We start from the raw sequence: 18148 nt of genomic DNA, 5'->3' as shown, positions 1-18148 counted from the left end.
ATAAAGCTTGGTTTGTAAATACAAATCTCAATTGTAGTGTACCTATAGATAGAATTGGAAGTCAGTCCTTTCCATACAGGCATTTGCATATAAAACACTATCAAGAGGTTCTTTAATGCATCAAGATCAAATGAGAAAACAAACGAAGTACATAATCTGAGAAGTAGAACTAAACGAGGAAAAGTATTAATGCATGGTGCTATAGCATGAGTTGATTATGATTCTATCCCTATACTTTTTTCACTCATAACACAATAAGATATATATATATATATATATATATATATATATATACATAATCTGAGAAGTAGAACTAAACGAGGAAAAGTATTAATGCATGGTGCTATAGCATGAGTTGATTATGATTCTATCCCTATACTTTTTTCACTCATAACACAATAAGATATATATATATATATATATATATATATATATATATATATATATATATATATATATATATATATATATATATATATATATATATATATATATATATACACACACACACACTCTTGTACATATATAGGCAGGTAAGTAGGTATCAAACCCTTTGCTAAACTCATAAGGAATATATCTTGGTCGTTTGTCTTTCCTAAGATGGATGGTCAAGAGCAATATAAGGAAAAAGAGTTGTTAACTGATGTTAGATGTCTAAAATACCTTAACTCTTCTTTCTCTACATTTTTCTCTCTATCATCCATCTTGAAAAAATAGATGGTCAAAATGTGATTCCATATGGGTCTACTAGTTAAGAGTATGATAACTATACATATATATATATATATATATATATATATATATATATATTGAGTCCTTATGATGAAGTAAATCATGTGGGACTTGCTTAATGCAGTAAGATTATTGATATCAATGCTGCATTCCATAGTAAGATGGAAGAAGACTTTTCAATTCATTAGTGAGGTCATCTAAAGTCATCCATGCCTTCCTGCAAGAACCTAGACTTGATCTTGAAAAGATCATATTAGGACGGAGTTGGGAATCTTGAAGGCCATATCAGAATGTTAAAAACTTGAAATCAGACTGCAAAATGAGGCAAAGTCATCTTCTACAAGGCAAGGTCTTATGCTTCTAGGAGCTAAGCCTCTTGGACATGATCTCTATTCGGTCATGGTAGTTCTCCTTTGTCAAATCTCCTTCAAGTATAGTTTGATAGTTTGAAAATCTTGAAATGGAAAAAGGTTTTCGGAAAGATGTTTCTAGAAAAAATGGAATAGAAAATTTGCTACCCATCTCATTTTTGTTGAGTGTGTGATGGAATTGACTAAAGGTTCCTAGAAACAATGTTACTAGTTTGATAGCATGGGATGAAATTGATGGAAATAGCTGTCAATGCTATTTTTTTTTTCTTTGTAAATTTTTTATTATGTAAACCACAAGTCCAAATCCATTCCATCAACAATTTGTCACGAATTCATCCCAAACTTGCAATTGAACTTACAATCATCTCTCGAATCAAAGAAGACATCAACTAAAATAAGCAATATAAAATGAGAGAAAAATACAAAGCTGAACCCAACAAGGCATAAGCCAAAATTGATATTAAAGAGACAAAAAGAAATCCTAAATCAATTATCAAAAGGTACAAATTTAAGTTCCCGAACGAACAATCGAAATGGGCAAATGAAACATCTGAATTGAAGAAGAAGAAGAAGAAAAACAAGAGGACATTGGTAAAGGTGGATACTTGGGGACGAGATGAAGTTGGTTGCATGGCGAGGAGAATTTTCTCCGAGGTGGCGTTGAAGGCAGACGAGATAAGAAGATAGCTGCTTGGGGACATGGAACACCATGTGTGTGTGTGTGTGTGAGAGAGAGAGAGAGAGAAGGAGTGATATGACCTTCATGAAAGCCAGAAAACAGTGCCAATGGCACCAAAAAATGTTTGATTGTCACCGTCAACATCTGGAAACTCCTACAGCTGCAATGAGGCTGTGTTCAAGAATTTCGAGTTTGCAATAAACCCTATATGAAATATAAAGACGCAAACACTTGAATCAAAGAAGAAGAAGAAGATCCATGGGGATGTGGGTGAAGTTGGCTACGTGGTTATGAGAAGTGAAGTTGGTTGCTTGGCGTCAAGAATTTTCTCCAAAACAAAGTCGACATTGAAGGTGGACAAGATGGGAATGCAACTGCTTGGGGATGAAGAACACCATAAGACATATATATACACACACACACACACACACACACACACACACACACACACACAACGAGATGACCTTGATAGAAGCTGGAGAATGGTGTCAGTAGCTTTTAAAAACATCTAATTGTCGTTGTTGACATCAGGTGACCCTTGTGGCTGCAGTGAAGTATTTCTCATTTGCAGGAGAAAATGATGCTGTTTTTCTCTCTCTTCAGCCCTAACGCACATTTTTTTCGTCCATCGTTTCTCGTCCTACCTTGAGGGGTAAGACAAAATTTTCGAAAACAACTTGGGCCAACCAATAATTTTTTTGATTCTTTGTTTATTTTGTTTGATAAACATGGATTGAATTTAAAAGATTAAAATTTTTTCCCTCATCTACAATATATTTCCAAGTCACGAAACTTGCCCTCAAAGAGAGGGACTCTAAAATAGTTAAGAGGTAGAGTGCCAACCTGTAGTGGAGGTATGCGTGGGCATTTATGGGTCATTTCTTGCACTAGCCCATATAGATTACCTTATTTACATATTGATACCTTATCAACTTTTATATATTTTTATACAAATGCACCTTAAACTTGAAAGTTAAAATATTAGTGCCCCTTAGCTAAAAATTCTTAGCTTTCCACTAGCCAACCTTGATCAAACAGCTAAATATCTTCTCTTACTATCCATTTGCATCCTAAAGGAAATCAACTTGTTGAGATTTATTTTCATGCCTTTCTATTTAAATTCCTCAATGATACACTTTAGTCGATTGGCCACTGTCTTTGTAGTTGTGTAGGCCATGATAGTGTCGACTACAAGAAAAAAGTATTAGGAGATAAAACATCATACCTAAAAAACATAGGGATGGAAATGACTTTGTTCTTCACCTCAACTTTCAGCCTCCTAGATAACATGTCCACCACTTCCAAGAAAAGGAGGGGTGAAATAGTGCCATCCCACTTTAATTCATGATTCTTGTCAAAAAGTCTCTTTCACACTTATTGATCACAACAATAAAGTTGTAGAAACACAAATGGAAAAGTTTCTTATATGTTCATGATTAAAGCCCAATTGGAAAAATACTTCCCTCAAAAAAATGTTATCTAACCTTGCTGTAAGCTTTGCATAGGTCTACTTCTATAGGAATGGAGGAAGATTCACTGTGTCACTTCAAAACTATTGTCCTACTTGCAGGCTAACGAGATCTGATCTTGGATTACTTGAGATTGGAGAAATTAACCTCTATTTGTACATGATCTTAGCTATGTTAATGTTCACATTTTCTACTGTGATTTTGGAAACGATCTTGTGTATGTCTAAAATATTTCATGCCCACTATGAATCCATTTAGCCTGAGAGCTCTATTTTAAGTTGAGCTAAACATTACATGACAAATTTCCTCATATAGAAGTGCTAGTAGCTTGTGGTTTCCCTTCTATGTAAGAGAAAGATTATCCCAATTTCTATCTAAACTCACACTATTAAACTCATCATTCTCAGAGTACTCTATGAAGAAACCATTTCAAAGATGTAGCATCGTGCCTAACTTTATTTACATTAAGTTGGATTCTCTATGAACTATTCATGTGGCCTTGAATGTGAGATGGAGTATAACCAAGATCTGTTGAGTTCTAATTGGCCAGACATGCATGGGTGGATTCAAGTTTTTGGAGACATGTCATTTTGCATTTAGTTGTAAGCTTGACCCAAACCTCCCAAATAATATCCCTGCATCTTCATTAATGCTCAATAAATAAACACTTAAACATCCCTCTCCCCACTCTCATTTTGTTTGTCTTTATAATAAAATATAGTAACCCATTTTGGTAAAGATGTGCCTCTAGGGAGCAGTTAGAGGTAAATTTGGAGCTAGGTAAAAAAACACACTGCTTATTCATAATGCCCGATCCAAGTGGCATTGGAAATTATTAGATCTCACATGTTGTTAGACCAACTAAATGAGTAGCGTTCATCATCTACCACAATGATGTTTCTAGAGGATAGGAAGTCATTGAAGGCATCGCTAACTTTCATATTTTAGGGGCAGCCAATCTTATTAACATATTTCAGAGGGAGCTGAGAACATCCATGAGCATTGGTAGTCTCTGCGCTGGTCGGTAACATCATCCAAGACTTTGACCTCTTGCCTCTTAATTAAAGAATTAAGGTGTAGGTAGACACAAACAGTCATAAAAGTGGTGTTGCCTTCTCTATAATGTAACTTTTAGTTCAGCCCATTATATGTTCATGTTTATGGAATTACAAGTCACACAGTCTGATCTCCCCGTGATAATTTTTGCAGTCCCATCTAGATGTGAAGCTTTATATCAATGTGTGGTCTCTAATTGGAGCTTCTACCACTCAATGATGTCAACCATTAACCCGATAGAATTCCTATTGGTAGTATTATATACAAGGCCCAAAATGTTCCGAAGAAGAAATTTCATTCTCAACCAAATGCAGGGAATTGACCACCACATTTATATAGTATTTGTAGATTAAGTACCCATCTATTTTATCTGCGAAAACATCATATGCTTTCTTGTCAAAGCCATTTACATAGCTTGATTTCTGCAAAATTACTCTTCACATTGATGTGGACTTCACCATCTACATACCCTTGATTGGGCTCACCAACTGTGGCAATTGCATAGCTTAGGTTTTGATTCTCTGGCAGCATTAGCTGTGAGCCTTTCATGCAGGGTCCTCCATTTCTATGTTGTGTAGTTTCGGAATTCAAAACATAACTTTGGAATTAGCTGTGAGTCCTCATCGTGTCACATATCACTAGTTTCTTTTTTTTTTTTTCATTTTTGGATGACGGTATAAGAACCCTAGAGGCAGTAAGTCATTAAAATGAGCTTAAAGGTCGGCCAATTTAGAAAATTTGAATCTAGCAAGATTTAGATTAGGGAGTTGGATTTAAGGGTGAACATCTGCAGGGTAAGCAATAGTAGGTGTCAGTGGTGGTATGCGCTACTATGTAGGTTTCTGCCTCTTCACCTCAAATAAGTTATAGTTCACATGAAGGGGAGGTATTGTATTTGTTAAGGTTCAAAAGGGGCCTGCACTAGCCTCCAATAATTTTTGCTTGAATGGGGAAAAAGGTGACCATTTTCATGAAGAGGTGGTTGGTGCTTCTTAGTTTGCCGATAATCAGAGATTACTAACAGACTGCAACTATGGAACAATTTCAATACCTTCTTCTAATGGGCACCTACTAGCCACACCAAGTTGAATTTAGGGATGTCAACAGATCATGCCTGAATCTGATACACACTTAACTATATCAGTTTTTTTGGATATTCATGTATTCAAATTCGAATTCAGATTCGCATACGAACAAAAAAAAGTAATCTGAATCTGAATTTGAAATCCGATTTCACAATCTGAATCCTATCTGAATCTGATTTTTACATTCATATCTAAATCCGAATCTAAATTTTGAACTGAATTTAGCTAATTTTCAACATGTAAGAGCATGAGATATATTAAGATATTTGTTTAAAAGTATATCTGACTCTGATTAGATGTCATTTCTTACATCTGACTCTAATCCAATTTCTTAATCGGATATAATTTTTTTTTCCATATCTTGTATTTTTAGAATAGTTTGATCAAATATCCGATCCAAATCAGAAATTTTGACATCCTTATTTAAACTAACTAATGAATTAAGGCCAAAAAGTAGTTTTGGGGACTTGGAAAAAAAAAAGGAAAGAAAAACTAAGCCAGTACCGCCAATTGTTTTTAGTGATAATAAATGGTCTACTGCGATACTTTCCATAGCAGAGATAAAGTGCTACAGCAAAACAAAATGAGAGCATAAAGTGTCACCAGTAGTGGGAATTTAGCCGGAAAGGCAATCTCCATCAACTTGTCAAGCAAAAGCAACACAAGCTTTTTGACAAAAAATTATCTAGAGGTACCCCATATTCCTAAAATCCACCTAAACATATCTTGGACGAAGTGCCTCACCTCGGACGTCGACTTGTGTTGAAGAGTAAAAGAAAAGAAAAAGACGATCTCCAACTTGGCGATTGTAAGCAAAAGTTGAGCTTGTATTAAAGAAATACAAAAATCTTAGATTCTTGGACTGATTACTCTTTACTAAATAAATATTTAATCACTATTGTATTAGAAGAGGAAAGATCTGCCAAATATTTGTTCGCCGGAAGAACTGTAACCATGATTTTCTAAATCAACATGATGCAATCCAGCACCGAGGGCATCGACTCGATCCCTTCGTTTTGTCCTTTCCCTTGGAAGACGAATCGGTTCTGTCATTCTCGGTCTCCATAGTGTAGTGTCTGCCCCCAAAACAGACATTGGAAGACACGCTTACATAATATATTTTAAGATATTCATTAATCATGCTTAAAAAGACAACCTTACTACATTAATGAGCGAACCGATACAGGTTTGGAAACCGATACTGATGAAATCTAAAAGTTCTCAAAAATGTGAGATGACTCGCTTTTTCACTTTCATTTGAGGGCCACTGGGACTAAAGAAGATGGCGTCATGCGGGTAGTCATCTAATTGGCGTTTCTTAGTGCAAGTCACACATGCAACATGTATATAATAATGTAGATAGATTCTTGACCTCACACTAGATGGGGTTATATATAAATTGGTACGAGACAGGTTCTCTGCCTCTAATTTTTTTATGACCTACCACTTTTTTCTTTTTATTTTTCTTTTAATATAAAAAAAGGTTTAATGATTAAGATGGTTTTTTATATCTACTACTAAGTTTACATTAATCGCAACTGTATGTGTTTGTGTGAACTGGGTGAGTTTTGATTTAGCATTTTTTAAGCACATATTAACTGATAGGAAGCTCGACATCTGATCTGATTGACCCGCCAGGTTGGTATGAGCAACTATTTGAATATAATAATGAACTGTTGGTTTTTATTATCTGACGTTGAAATCATTTCAAGTGGCCGTCTGGGACAGATATATACATACGTGCTGACCGGAATTGAAATCATTTCAAAGCGGCCGTCAGGTGCTGACCGGAATCGGCGAACGGGACGCATCATTGGGGTTCGTCCCGGTTGGGAGTCCAAGACGTACACTCCAGAAACAGGTTCAGGTCTGGCGTCACAACAGTACCATTTTCCGGATAAGTTATCCGTGTTGCGGGCAAACGCGGTAAAATTTGACTTTTTTTTTGGGGTTGCTCCTTAAAGAGTCGTAACAAAGTTTATGCTCATTTATGACTCAACAATAAAATGTAATAATATTAGGCAGCCAAAGACGACAAGAGCAAGAGCAAGATAAGGTTGCGTGATATGAAAAAAGTCAGTCAAATCTTTAAAGAAACGTAAAACTCTTGAGGTGATGTGCAACGTGTGGACAAAATATGCAGCACCAATTCTTTAAAGATAGACCACTTTTTAGATCTGCCTTTTTAAGAAAATAATTCTCAGCTGAGCTGCAACTTCATGCCAAATCTTCACCATCTTTACAACTTATTCCTTGTTAACTAATACATGCCTATGGTGAATTTCAACAACGTATCGTAATAAAGATTCGTGAGAGTAATAGTTGGCTCAGTTCGAGGGGGACATGATATCTTGGAGATTTCAGCCCTCCTAACCCTCGAGGTTATAGAGAGAAAGAGGGAAATTGGTAGAAACCAAACACTTAGGTGATGATAAAAACTAGACGCTCTAATTTTGATATTTAAAGTGTTTTTTGTTTTAATCTAACCTTATAATGTGATATTTACGAATGAGTTTATGCAAAGCATAGATCATTTGTTAGATTTTAATAAGTGTTTTTATAATAAGAAGTTAAGAATTGTTCGCATAGCACTTTGATAATAAAAAAATCCACATTTTTCACATAAACAACTTGAACCAAAGCATGTTTTATGTCAAAATATTTTTTATAAATATATTAAGATGTTTATCTTTTATCTAAAATAATTGTATAACAAAAAATTAAAGGATATATATATATATATATATATATATATATATATATATATAAACATGTAAGTGCTAGACATTTAGATGATAAATAAATGAAGAACAATCTTTATCTTTCTCCTTTTCTAAATCGGTGGTTGAGAGAAAAACAATAAATAAAAGGTGTGAAATAATACTTAATGACAAAAATGGCTCATAGCCTTTTTTTTCTTATTTTTTTTCTTAACCTTAAAAAAAAAATTAAAGGTTGCAGATAGTTTTTTATCCTTTTAGTATATATATATATATATATATATATATATATAATATTTGAGTGTGAGTGTGACATGAAAAGTAGAGATTCTGTCAACTAACAGCCGCTTGATAATATCAATCAGGTGGCTCCATCTGTGCGCTCATCCGGATGTATTCATTGGAGCTATCTGTTGAGAAAATAATGAAGTTTTCGATACCTTACAGCTTACAATCATTTGTGGGGGAATTGATGCCGGTTCGGTTCATAGCGATAAAATCGGTCGAAGCTGCGTGGAAAATGGTTCGAAACCCGACCGTTGGGACCTGAATCATTTCGCTACTAAAATTTGAATCCCAAAAGCGTGGAAATTTATAGAAAGTAAAAATATTAACGTCCTGAGTGGACACTGGCTCCTTTTTTGGTGCCACGTGCTTCTCCGCCACCTGAGAAGTATCGGCTTCTTTTCTCCGCTGACTGTGGGCAGCCGGTCAGGAGCGGAGGATGGCGGTCGCTCTGGACCGCCCAGTGTCCTCGCCGGCGGGCCAAATTCAGGCCACACGCCGGGCGTTTCGACGGCCCGCAGCCATCGCCTCCTTTCTCCGCAGTGGTTTTGCGAAGGCCGCTCTTCATTCTCAGCCGCCGCTTGTGCATGACCGGCCGCAGCGATGGATCGTCGTCGCCGGGGGACGTCGGATCGGTTACCAGGAGGTCCGGCGAGTGGCGTGCTGCTGCTCGACGGAGGGTCGAATCTTGGATTTGGAGCCGAAGGCGGAAAAGGAGCGGCGGAGGGTGGACGTGGTGGTGGCGGCCGTGATGACGGTGATTCTAGGCGTGGGGAACAGGGTACTCTACAAGTTGGCCCTTGTTCCTCTGAAGCACTACCCGTTCTTCTTGGCGCAGCTCGCTACGTTCGGGTAAGAGCCTCCGACCATTGTCCTGAGGAGAGAAGTTTATTTATTTATTTATTTCCTTGGGAAGAGAGAAGAGGGAACGCTGGTTTTGTTACTGGAGCTTTTGCTTTAATCCTAGTGTAATGAACTCTGGTTTCATTTCCCTTGTGTTCATGATACTTTGATCATTCTTCTGCAAGCGTGGTCGATTTCATTCATGGCTTTGCTTAAGTTGTGATCCTCGTATGTCCTTCATCAGCAAAGCTTAATTTTTGCTGCGCTTTGCTTCGATTTTAATGCTTTAGTTCTACTTCTCTCATGTTATGCTTCTGGCTGTGTCCAGTTGATGATTTTGATTGAGTTCAGGTATGCTTTTGCAGTAGTATTTGCTTTCCCCCTGTTATTCGGTGGAGGTCAAGGTCAGAGTTCGGATAATAGAAGACGATACCAATCATTCACTTCGTGAAAATTTTCCTTCATTTCCATTGTCTGTTTTGTTTTGTTTTTTATTTTTTGTTGGACAATTCAGCTCTTATACAATTATCTATCGCTTGTTTGCCATATGGAGCATATCTTTTTCACTTCTGGGCTAAGCTTGTTCTTCTATAAAGCTCTCGTTGGTTAAACAATTATGCCAACATTCAAATAGAAAAATGGAGAGAATAGTTTTTGGAAATGTTGGTTCGAACATATCCATATAAATGAAATAAGTGATAACGATTATTGCGTTGTTCCTTGAGGACATTTTGTGTTATCTTTGATGCAATGCCAATCCAATTACCTAAGCTCAAGCTATTTTGCCTAGTGACTCTAGGTCTATTATAGCTTTACACTGCCATATAGATGAATATCTGAATAAAATTGTCCAATTATGACAGATATCTAATTATTGTTCTTCATCAAAATTTGTATGTGTATACACAAAGAGAAACTATGTACCTAATGGAGTACAGTGACATTCATTAGATTGATTTTCTAGCGGTTATTCATCGATGTACTAAAACATAAATTCGGCCCCTTGCGGATTTGTAAAGGTATATATTCGTTTTTGCCATCGACGGGTAAGCTGCTGCTCATGTATTTTTTCTGGAAACGAGTTCACCTTACATCTTGATCATGTCCAGTTTCTTGATAATGTTTAATGATGTGGTATAAAAATAGCTGCCTTATCTTTGTGATTTATCCTCTGTTTCAGTTTTCCTTCTTTTTGAATAAAATATATGTGGAGAATCCTCGTACATAATGAATTCTATATCCATATTGTGCTTTGATATCTAAGTATATAATTGTTTACTTTCTTTGCTAGGTATCTGGTAGTATATTTCTCCTTTCTCTACTTACGTCACAAATCTGGTATCATTACGGAGGAGATGCTTTCATTACCCAAACATCGGTTTGTTACTGTTGGTCTTCTAGAGGCTCTTGGTGCTGTTTGTGGAATGGCAGCAGGAGGTATGCTTGTTTATTTTTCTACTCCTTCGGACTTTTCTCTGTCTGTCTAATTTCTTGATTATGTTTTTCCAGATGTTTTTTTCATCTCAATAAACTAAATTTTACACTCAAATACTTTAGTCTTTTATCAGATGATCCTTGTAAATAAGACATAGCTGCTTGATGCAGTGAATACTACAGGGACTTAAAGATATGTATGTTTTCATGGGTTTGGTTTTGTTAAATTTATAAAGCAATATCCTACCTTCTTTCATAGAGTGAATGTGGTCTATTAATCAACATGCAATCTGTTCCATAAAGCAGCTCTTAGAATAGGATCCACAAATTTAGCTTGTTGGAGTTTGTCGAAAACTTCAGAAGTCATCAAAATGGTGGAAGCATGCATTCCTCTATGGTTATTGGATTACATTGCTGTAAATTTGTTTGTTCTGTGTTCAACAATACTGTGGTTTCATTTTTCATGTTCTTTTGCTAGTTTTGCATGGTTCTTGGCTAGTACTGGGCTCTATGTTTCAGACAGGATCGTGTTGAAATCTGCATGTAAGTGTTTGTCTGTATCTGACACTTAGCTTGCTTGTATTTAATCCTTAAGAAGTTTGGCTAGGTTAAAGTAAGAGTGATGCCAACTCAGTCCCATGAGTTTGGTGATACCTGATCTTCATCAATTGACAACATCCACAGCTGATATATATTGTTTCAACAAGATAACAGCGACAGCTGCTTCTATAGAGTCTTCTACTATTCTATATGATAAGTTTCTTGTTATAGGGTTCTATATGCAGCTTAATGGTCCTAAAAAAGATCTCATTGTTCCTTAAATTTTTTCCCTTCCCTGGTTTCAGAGCAAGAGTAGTTTTGTCTCTTAGTGTAATTATCCTTTCTGAAATGTCTGTAGCCCAATGATTTTCTTGAATTGATTCTACAGTATGTATACCATCTAAGGAGATTCTCATTCTGCATTTCTTGCTCTCAAATTGCAGCAATGCTTCCTGGTGCCTCAATACCAATTTTATCTCAGGTGATTTGTGCTGTTCATCTGTATAATTCATAGTGTATTATCAAGAATGCCATTTGAGCTTGAGAAATAATTGTGCTTTTTGTTATTTGTTACATTTTCTACAGAGCTTCCTAGTGTGGCAGCTTCTTCTATCGACTGTTTTCCTTGGCAGGCGCTACAAGACAAATCAAATATTTGGATGCCTTCTTGTCACTGTTGGAGTGATAATAACTGTTGCTAGGTAATCCTGCCCAATTTCTTCATTTTTTTTGGGTTACTTTTCTCATAGCTTGTAGACGCAATGATCAATTCTTTTATTTGACTTGCTTTTCTCCAGTCCATTGTTAAGTAAAAAAATGTTGTTTCTCCTATTCAATTGATTGAGATGCAGCCTTAGAAATTCATTTGCATTCCGTACCTGATATTTGCTAGCTTCCTGCCTTCTTACCGCCCTGCCTATTCACATTAGTGCTTAGTGCCTTCCATTATTGTTTAGGACGTCATTCATGTGGTTCTTGTTGCCCTCTTTGGTCTTCTTATTTGTCTCCTAATTTTAAATTGCCTAGCTTATCTAGAACAAGTTCCACTCTTTCCTATCTGTCTATCATTTTTTGCTTTCCATGTTATCAAATGCTTGAAATCATTTTGTTTCCTAATTTTAAATGCTGATCTTATCTAAAACAGGTTCCACGCTCTTCTATCTGTATAATTTCTTTTTGCCGGATGTTATCAAATTTTTGAAATCATTGGTACATGTTTTGTTTCCTTAACTGAAGATCAACTGGAACTTGATAACCTTAACCCTTTCTTTAGTTTGTACTTTGTACTTTGTAGGACCTTGTCCACATGATTCATTAATTAAAAATAAATCAGTTACCTAAAAATAGGCAAGAATTTAAAACTTGTGATGATAATGTGAAAAATTTATTGGGTGATTATTAGATCTAGAGAATAAATAATTTCAGAAATTGGTGATAATTTGTGATCTACGTCATAGGGATGAACTTTTTAACTTTTGTTCTGTACCTCCTTATTCATGTTTTCAGATGTATCCTTGTGACACAGCTTGTCACTGTTTTTGGAATGAGCTAGCCCAATATGAATCTAATGACAGGAAAAGTAATTTCTAAGTAATGTGACCTTTGACAGAAGTATTTCTTTGCTTTTCTGGTGGAGATTAGACTGAAATCTGAATAAACCAGTGCCTTTCTTATTCCTTTTCCTTATTTTCATAAAATTAGACCTTGCTAAGATTATTAATGATTAACGAATGCCTACTGTGAGAACAAATGTTGAAAGTGTCTTGCTACTTAGGCTAGGGATAAACCTATAAGCATTTTATTTGTAAGAAATCAAGGAAGAGGAGAATATAACATGGTAGGAAGTTCATATGCCATCATTGTCATGAGCTCATACTGTATTTGAAATAGGAGAAGAAGAAGGTGAAGTACTTCTGGATCTTCATCAAATTTAAGCTCCGTTAATAACTTTTTAATGCATTGGAAGAAACTTTACATATTCTCCATGCAGATTTGTACCCTTACAACTAGAATTGACAAAAATGGAGCCAAACGGGTCAAGAAATATAGGAAACCAATTTGAAATGTCAAGCTTAGTTTTTTGACTTATTTTCTAGGAACTAACCTCGGTTATTTTCAAAGGGGTTATTCCAAACAAAGTCTTGGATTCCTATATATCCACTCATGTGATACTTCATCATACGATTCATGTAAGATCCATCTGTCTAGATATCATCATCTGCATCCAAAAAGCTGTATGCTTTGGAAGAAGCTTGTACAGTTTGGGAAGCTCGTGAAGAGGGCTTTGCCCGTGACGTGACGTGACGTGACATGACGTGTCCGCTTTCCTTTTCTTCCAAAAATCCATAAAGGCAGAGCTATGGAGTCCAGTTCTGAAGGCCTTGTTAAGTCAAGTGGAAGTTCCGAAGGCTCTCAAGTCGACGTGGAGCAGGCGTCACAAACCGCAGTGAACTATTACTACTCGTACAAGAAGGAGTCTTTTTCTTTCTGTAGGGTATTTTTGCTTATTCAAATATATCATGATCCTTCCCCACCGAATTTTCTTTTTTGATGAAGACAGTTTGAATTCAAGTGAGACATCTCTCTTGAATTCAAGCAATACGTCTGTAACTTCATCGACCAATTCAGTCGTACAGACACCTCCCAACATAACAACAACCAACATTTCTCTTTCCCATAGGTCCTTGACACAGGGGGCCCTCGTCTTCCCTAATTCTTTTATTCTAGACATGGCGGAACGAGCAAAACCCTCAGGGCAAAGAGAGTGCTTTAAGGTAGCATTACAGATGCTAAGATGTTTAAGCTATGTCACATGGACATGTCTAAGAGGCAGCTGCATCCATGTAGACATGGTACGACATGGGTGCAAACATGGGACATGGTTTGGACATGGTCAAAGCTGTCTCAGGTGCAGTGCATTTTATGTCCTTCTTTGGTCCCAGTTTTGTCTCTTTTAATAACCCTTTTAAATTTTACTTGTTTTTGTTTTATGGTAGAGAGTGAGAGAGAGTTTCATTTGTGTTACTTAATTATAAGTCGTCTCACTAATCTCTTTCTTGAAAAGTATAGACCTCTTGGAATACTCATCCTACAATGAAAAGTAAATGCTTTTACATAGATTGTTGGATTAGATTCAATTCAATAGCTTAAAAGGGGAGCAGGAGAAACATGTTCCTTATGATTACTGTATATGCAAGCCAAAAATTTATATTGGGGGGCATATATATGTAAACTTGTTAATTTAGACGAGGAGTGGGTCAGGTAGGGAAAAAAGACCACTTTTATCTGTGTATGTAACCTATTTTGGCAAGTTAGAGAAGTCCTACACTCCATTGGAGCTTTAGGTTGGGGAACACACACACATATATATGTCGCCAAAAAACAGTTGTTACAGGAGCATTAATGATGGTTTATGGTGCAACCACAGTTCATAGTGCTTTGAGCAATGATTTATGATGCTTTAAATGACAAATTTTTAATTTTTAGCCATCCGGCAGATTTCAGTCTTCACACACACACACACACACACACACACACACATATATCTAGAGAGAGAGAGAATGGTGTTCTTGAAGTTTCTTGTGCCCCTTGTTCCTGCCCTAAAACCATTTGATCAAGTGATGAAATGGCCAAAATAGTTTGTGAAAATGTAAAAAGGAAATATCAAGAATATAAAAAATCAATAGCTCCCATAGAATCAAAATTTGGTAAATCGGAAAACATGATTTCATTTTTGAAAAACATGGCCCAAAACATGATTTCTAATAAAAAAACTATGCTAGGTCTATCTTAAGTTAAGTGATATAATTATCTTTTAACTCAAGGCACATGATGACACACCACAAGTTGGGGACCATTATTTGCTCATATATCGCCATGTTACTCATTCCAAATATTCCTTAATATATATATATATATATATATATATATATTTATTTATTTATTTATTTATTTATAGGGAACTAAAATCAGCCAGCTGTTGGATGTTGCTTGATGGCTAAAAAATTTTAAACTGTAGCTAAAAGTCTTTAGCCACAGGGGTATTAGGAACTGCTTATGGTGGAGTGATGGTTTATTGTGGATTTAGCAGTGGTCTATGGTGGCCTCACGTACAGATTTAAACCTGTTAGCCATTCAGCAATATATGGTATGATGACAGCGCATAGTTGGCTGATTTTGATTTTCATATATATATATATATATATATATGTATGGGTGTGTGTGTGTGTGTTTGTGTGCTCCCAACTCCCAAGTTTTCCAAAATTGCTTTGCACTGGCACCCATACACACAGCCCTGTTGCATAGCGTGCCAGGAAGTTCATTGGTTGTACGATAGAGATAGATGCTTTTTTCTGGGGGGCAATCCAACTTGGTGCTTTCACATACCTTATTTCATCAACGCCAGATATTAGACATAGTATACATAATCACATCACTGGTCAGTTCTAACATGAACTTGCTTAATATAAATGAACATTTTCTTAGTTTGGTTGGTTTCATTTTGATTAGGGGATAGTTCCAATAATAATGACTCTGATACTTCTTTTTGTGTTTGAATCTTTTTTCTCTTTCTCTTTTCCAGTGGATCTGGTGCTGGTCAGTCATTAAAAGAAGCTGGATTTTTTTGGGCACTTATGATGATCACATCTTTTTTCTTTCAAGCTGCTGATACCGTTGTGAAGGTCAGCATAAGTTACTAATAATAAGGTTAGCTCGTTGGCCACTTTTCTTTGGTATAGCCTTAACTTCTTAACTTGTTTGGCAGGAAATAATTTTTTTGGATTCTGCCCGCCAGCTAAAGGTGCTTTATCTGTGACGTGTACAATGTATTATCTCCATTAGATGGTTTTACTATCTCCTTTTGGCTCATCATGGATTCCTTGTTTCTCTGGATTCATGTCAAAGTTGTTGAATAGAAAAGCTAACATAAATTATTCATTACATTCAGGGGCATTCACTTGATTTGTTTGTTGTAAATTCTTATGGATCAGCATTTCAAGTAAGATTTTTATCACATACTTCTGTTTTGTGAAGTGCAACTATTCATCAGCTGACATTTGCTGTGCCTTTTTCTGCATATAGGCATTATTCATCTGCCTTCTGCTGCCATTCTTGTCCAAGTTATGGGGTGTTCCTTTCAGACAGTTGCCCAGCTATTTAAGAGATGGAGCAGCTTGCTTTTTAAATATGGGTTCATTGTCAAGTGGTATGCCATCTTTTTAGAAAAGTATGCTCAAGTTTTGACAAAAAGACACCTAGGTTTTGATTTCTTCCATTTAGTCCCCTGTTTCGTATGTAATCCAGCTTAAAGGGTGTTTTTGTTATTTCCATCAGAATTTGAGTGTGCTTTTGTAAAATATTTCATGTCTTTTTATTTAATGTACATGCTTAATCTAATGAATCAGATCAAAATGCCTGTTCTTCTAAATTTTGAGGATTGGATGAGAAAAAACCGTTTCATAAAGGAGAAGCAAGAGTGCAGATGTTCTTATTATGGATTTGCGCTATCCTGGTTTAGTTCAAAACCTATTTAATGGAATTCTTGAGTACTTATAGAGGTCAACAATGATTTTTTTTTTTGTTTCCAATTATCAGGATGTGAAGGTGCACCGCTTCTACCCTTACTATTTGTGTCCGTGAATATGGCCTTCAATATATCACTGCTTCATCTTATCAAGATCTCCTCTGCATTGGTCTCATGCCTTGCTTCAACTTTCTCAGGTTGCAAATTGTACTTAAGCAAAAATAGTATAATATGAGTTTCGTTTCAGTTATCCTTAATATCATTATCTTTGTTATATGATGCAGTTCCTATCTCTGTGTATATCTTCACTCTACCATTACCATTGCTTGGAGTGCCTTCGGCACTGCCAGCTGGCTTCATAACAGGGGCAGGCATCCTCTTGATTGGATTGTTTATGTATACATGGCAACCATTTGTTGGACCTTCATCCGAACGAGCACCAATTGATCATTGACAAGATCAACAATTAGTTCGCTCTTGTGGAGCACACAAGACCAATTATTGTTGGCCTTGAAGTTGATTCTGAAGAGAGTATCAAGAAGATGCTAACAGCCTTAGACTTATGCAGCTTCCCGTGAAGAAAGCCTTCAAATGAGTTGTATGTTAAGAAGGAAAGCCACCCCCCGCTCTCTCCGTCCCTCCCTCCCTCTCTCTCTCTCGTTTTCTCTCTTTTAGTGCCCTATCAGTTCGTGTATCGACTTTTAATAATGATTAACAGCTGGGTTAACGTCTGATGGTAATAACAGGCACCAATTGAGTGAAATGCCAGGCTTGAGGCATGCTGTCTCATTTTAAGTGATTTCCCTCGGGTTTGCTGCTGTTAAGTTCATATGACAGTGGGGCCTCCTATGACCCATGATAAAAATTGAGGAAGATAACAGAAGTAATTCTCACAACCTGAAATTGCGTGACCGTTTTTTCTTTTCGTTGCACATTTTAAACTTTTATGTTATCGCCTTTTTGCCACCAAATTATTTCGATTCTTTTTATTGATGGAAGATCTGGTATTAGTTGTCATCTCCAACTAACATGTCCAGATATTGGAAGGTGATTTGACTCTTCTGTTAGATATTCTTTTGTCGTGATATTGAATCTTCTTTTACGTTTAGTTCAAGCCACCAAAATGCACTTTAAAGGAAAGAGCGAAGGTTGGTGTAGGAATACACTAGCGGAGCCATTTTTCTTAATCTAATGGAGTTTGCATAAGCTAGGTTCTTGTAGTGGACCTTATGAACTTTAAGCAGAAATAGATAAAAACGTGCATTTTATGAGATGAAACAGATAAAAATGTGTATCTTATGGGCCAAAGCAGTAACAGGCTGTACTGTCCCATAAATCTGCTCGATAAAGATAAATCTGCTTCGAGAAATGGGGCAGAACAGTGTGTTAATATTTCCAAACTATGCCAGA

General features: G+C 36.3%; 1 protein-coding gene across 1 annotated transcript; it reads left to right on the top strand.

The window, feature by feature from the left end:
* The first annotated feature begins 8715 nt into the window (after nt 1-8715).
* LOC116248124 (protein CLT1, chloroplastic) lies at nt 8716-17537 on the top strand. Its single transcript, XM_031620739.2, has 10 exons — nt 8716-9249; nt 10532-10677; nt 11658-11695; nt 11800-11915; nt 15797-15896; nt 15980-16015; nt 16163-16213; nt 16297-16420; nt 16810-16935; nt 17023-17537. The coding sequence occupies exons 1-10, from the start codon at nt 8837-8839 to the stop codon at nt 17190-17192; spliced, it is 1320 nt and encodes a 439-aa protein (XP_031476599.1). The 5' UTR covers nt 8716-8836; the 3' UTR covers nt 17193-17537.
* Nucleotides 17538-18148: the final 611 nt, after the last annotated feature.

Source organism: Nymphaea colorata, chromosome 2 (assembly GCF_008831285.2).
Source record: "Nymphaea colorata isolate Beijing-Zhang1983 chromosome 2, ASM883128v2, whole genome shotgun sequence".
NCBI lineage: Eukaryota > Viridiplantae > Streptophyta > Magnoliopsida > Nymphaeales > Nymphaeaceae > Nymphaea > Nymphaea colorata.
The sequence above is the reverse complement of the archived record's forward strand: the minus strand, read 5'-3'. Positions and strand labels throughout refer to the sequence as shown.

What these genes read in the sequence shown, in the direction of transcription:
- LOC116248124 (XM_031620739.2), top strand. Translation starts at nt 8,837, where the DNA reads ATGGCGGTCGCTCTGGACCGCCCAGTGTCCTCGCCGGCGGGCCAAATT. An exon ending in GCGCAGCTCGCTACGTTCGG is followed by an intron (nt 9,250 to 10,531) that starts GTAAGAGCCTCC and finishes TTTCTTTGCTAG; the next exon opens with GTATCTGGTAGTATATTTCT. An exon ending in TTGTGGAATGGCAGCAGGAG is followed by an intron (nt 10,678 to 11,657) that starts GTATGCTTGTTT and finishes CTCAAATTGCAG; the next exon opens with CAATGCTTCCTGGTGCCTCA.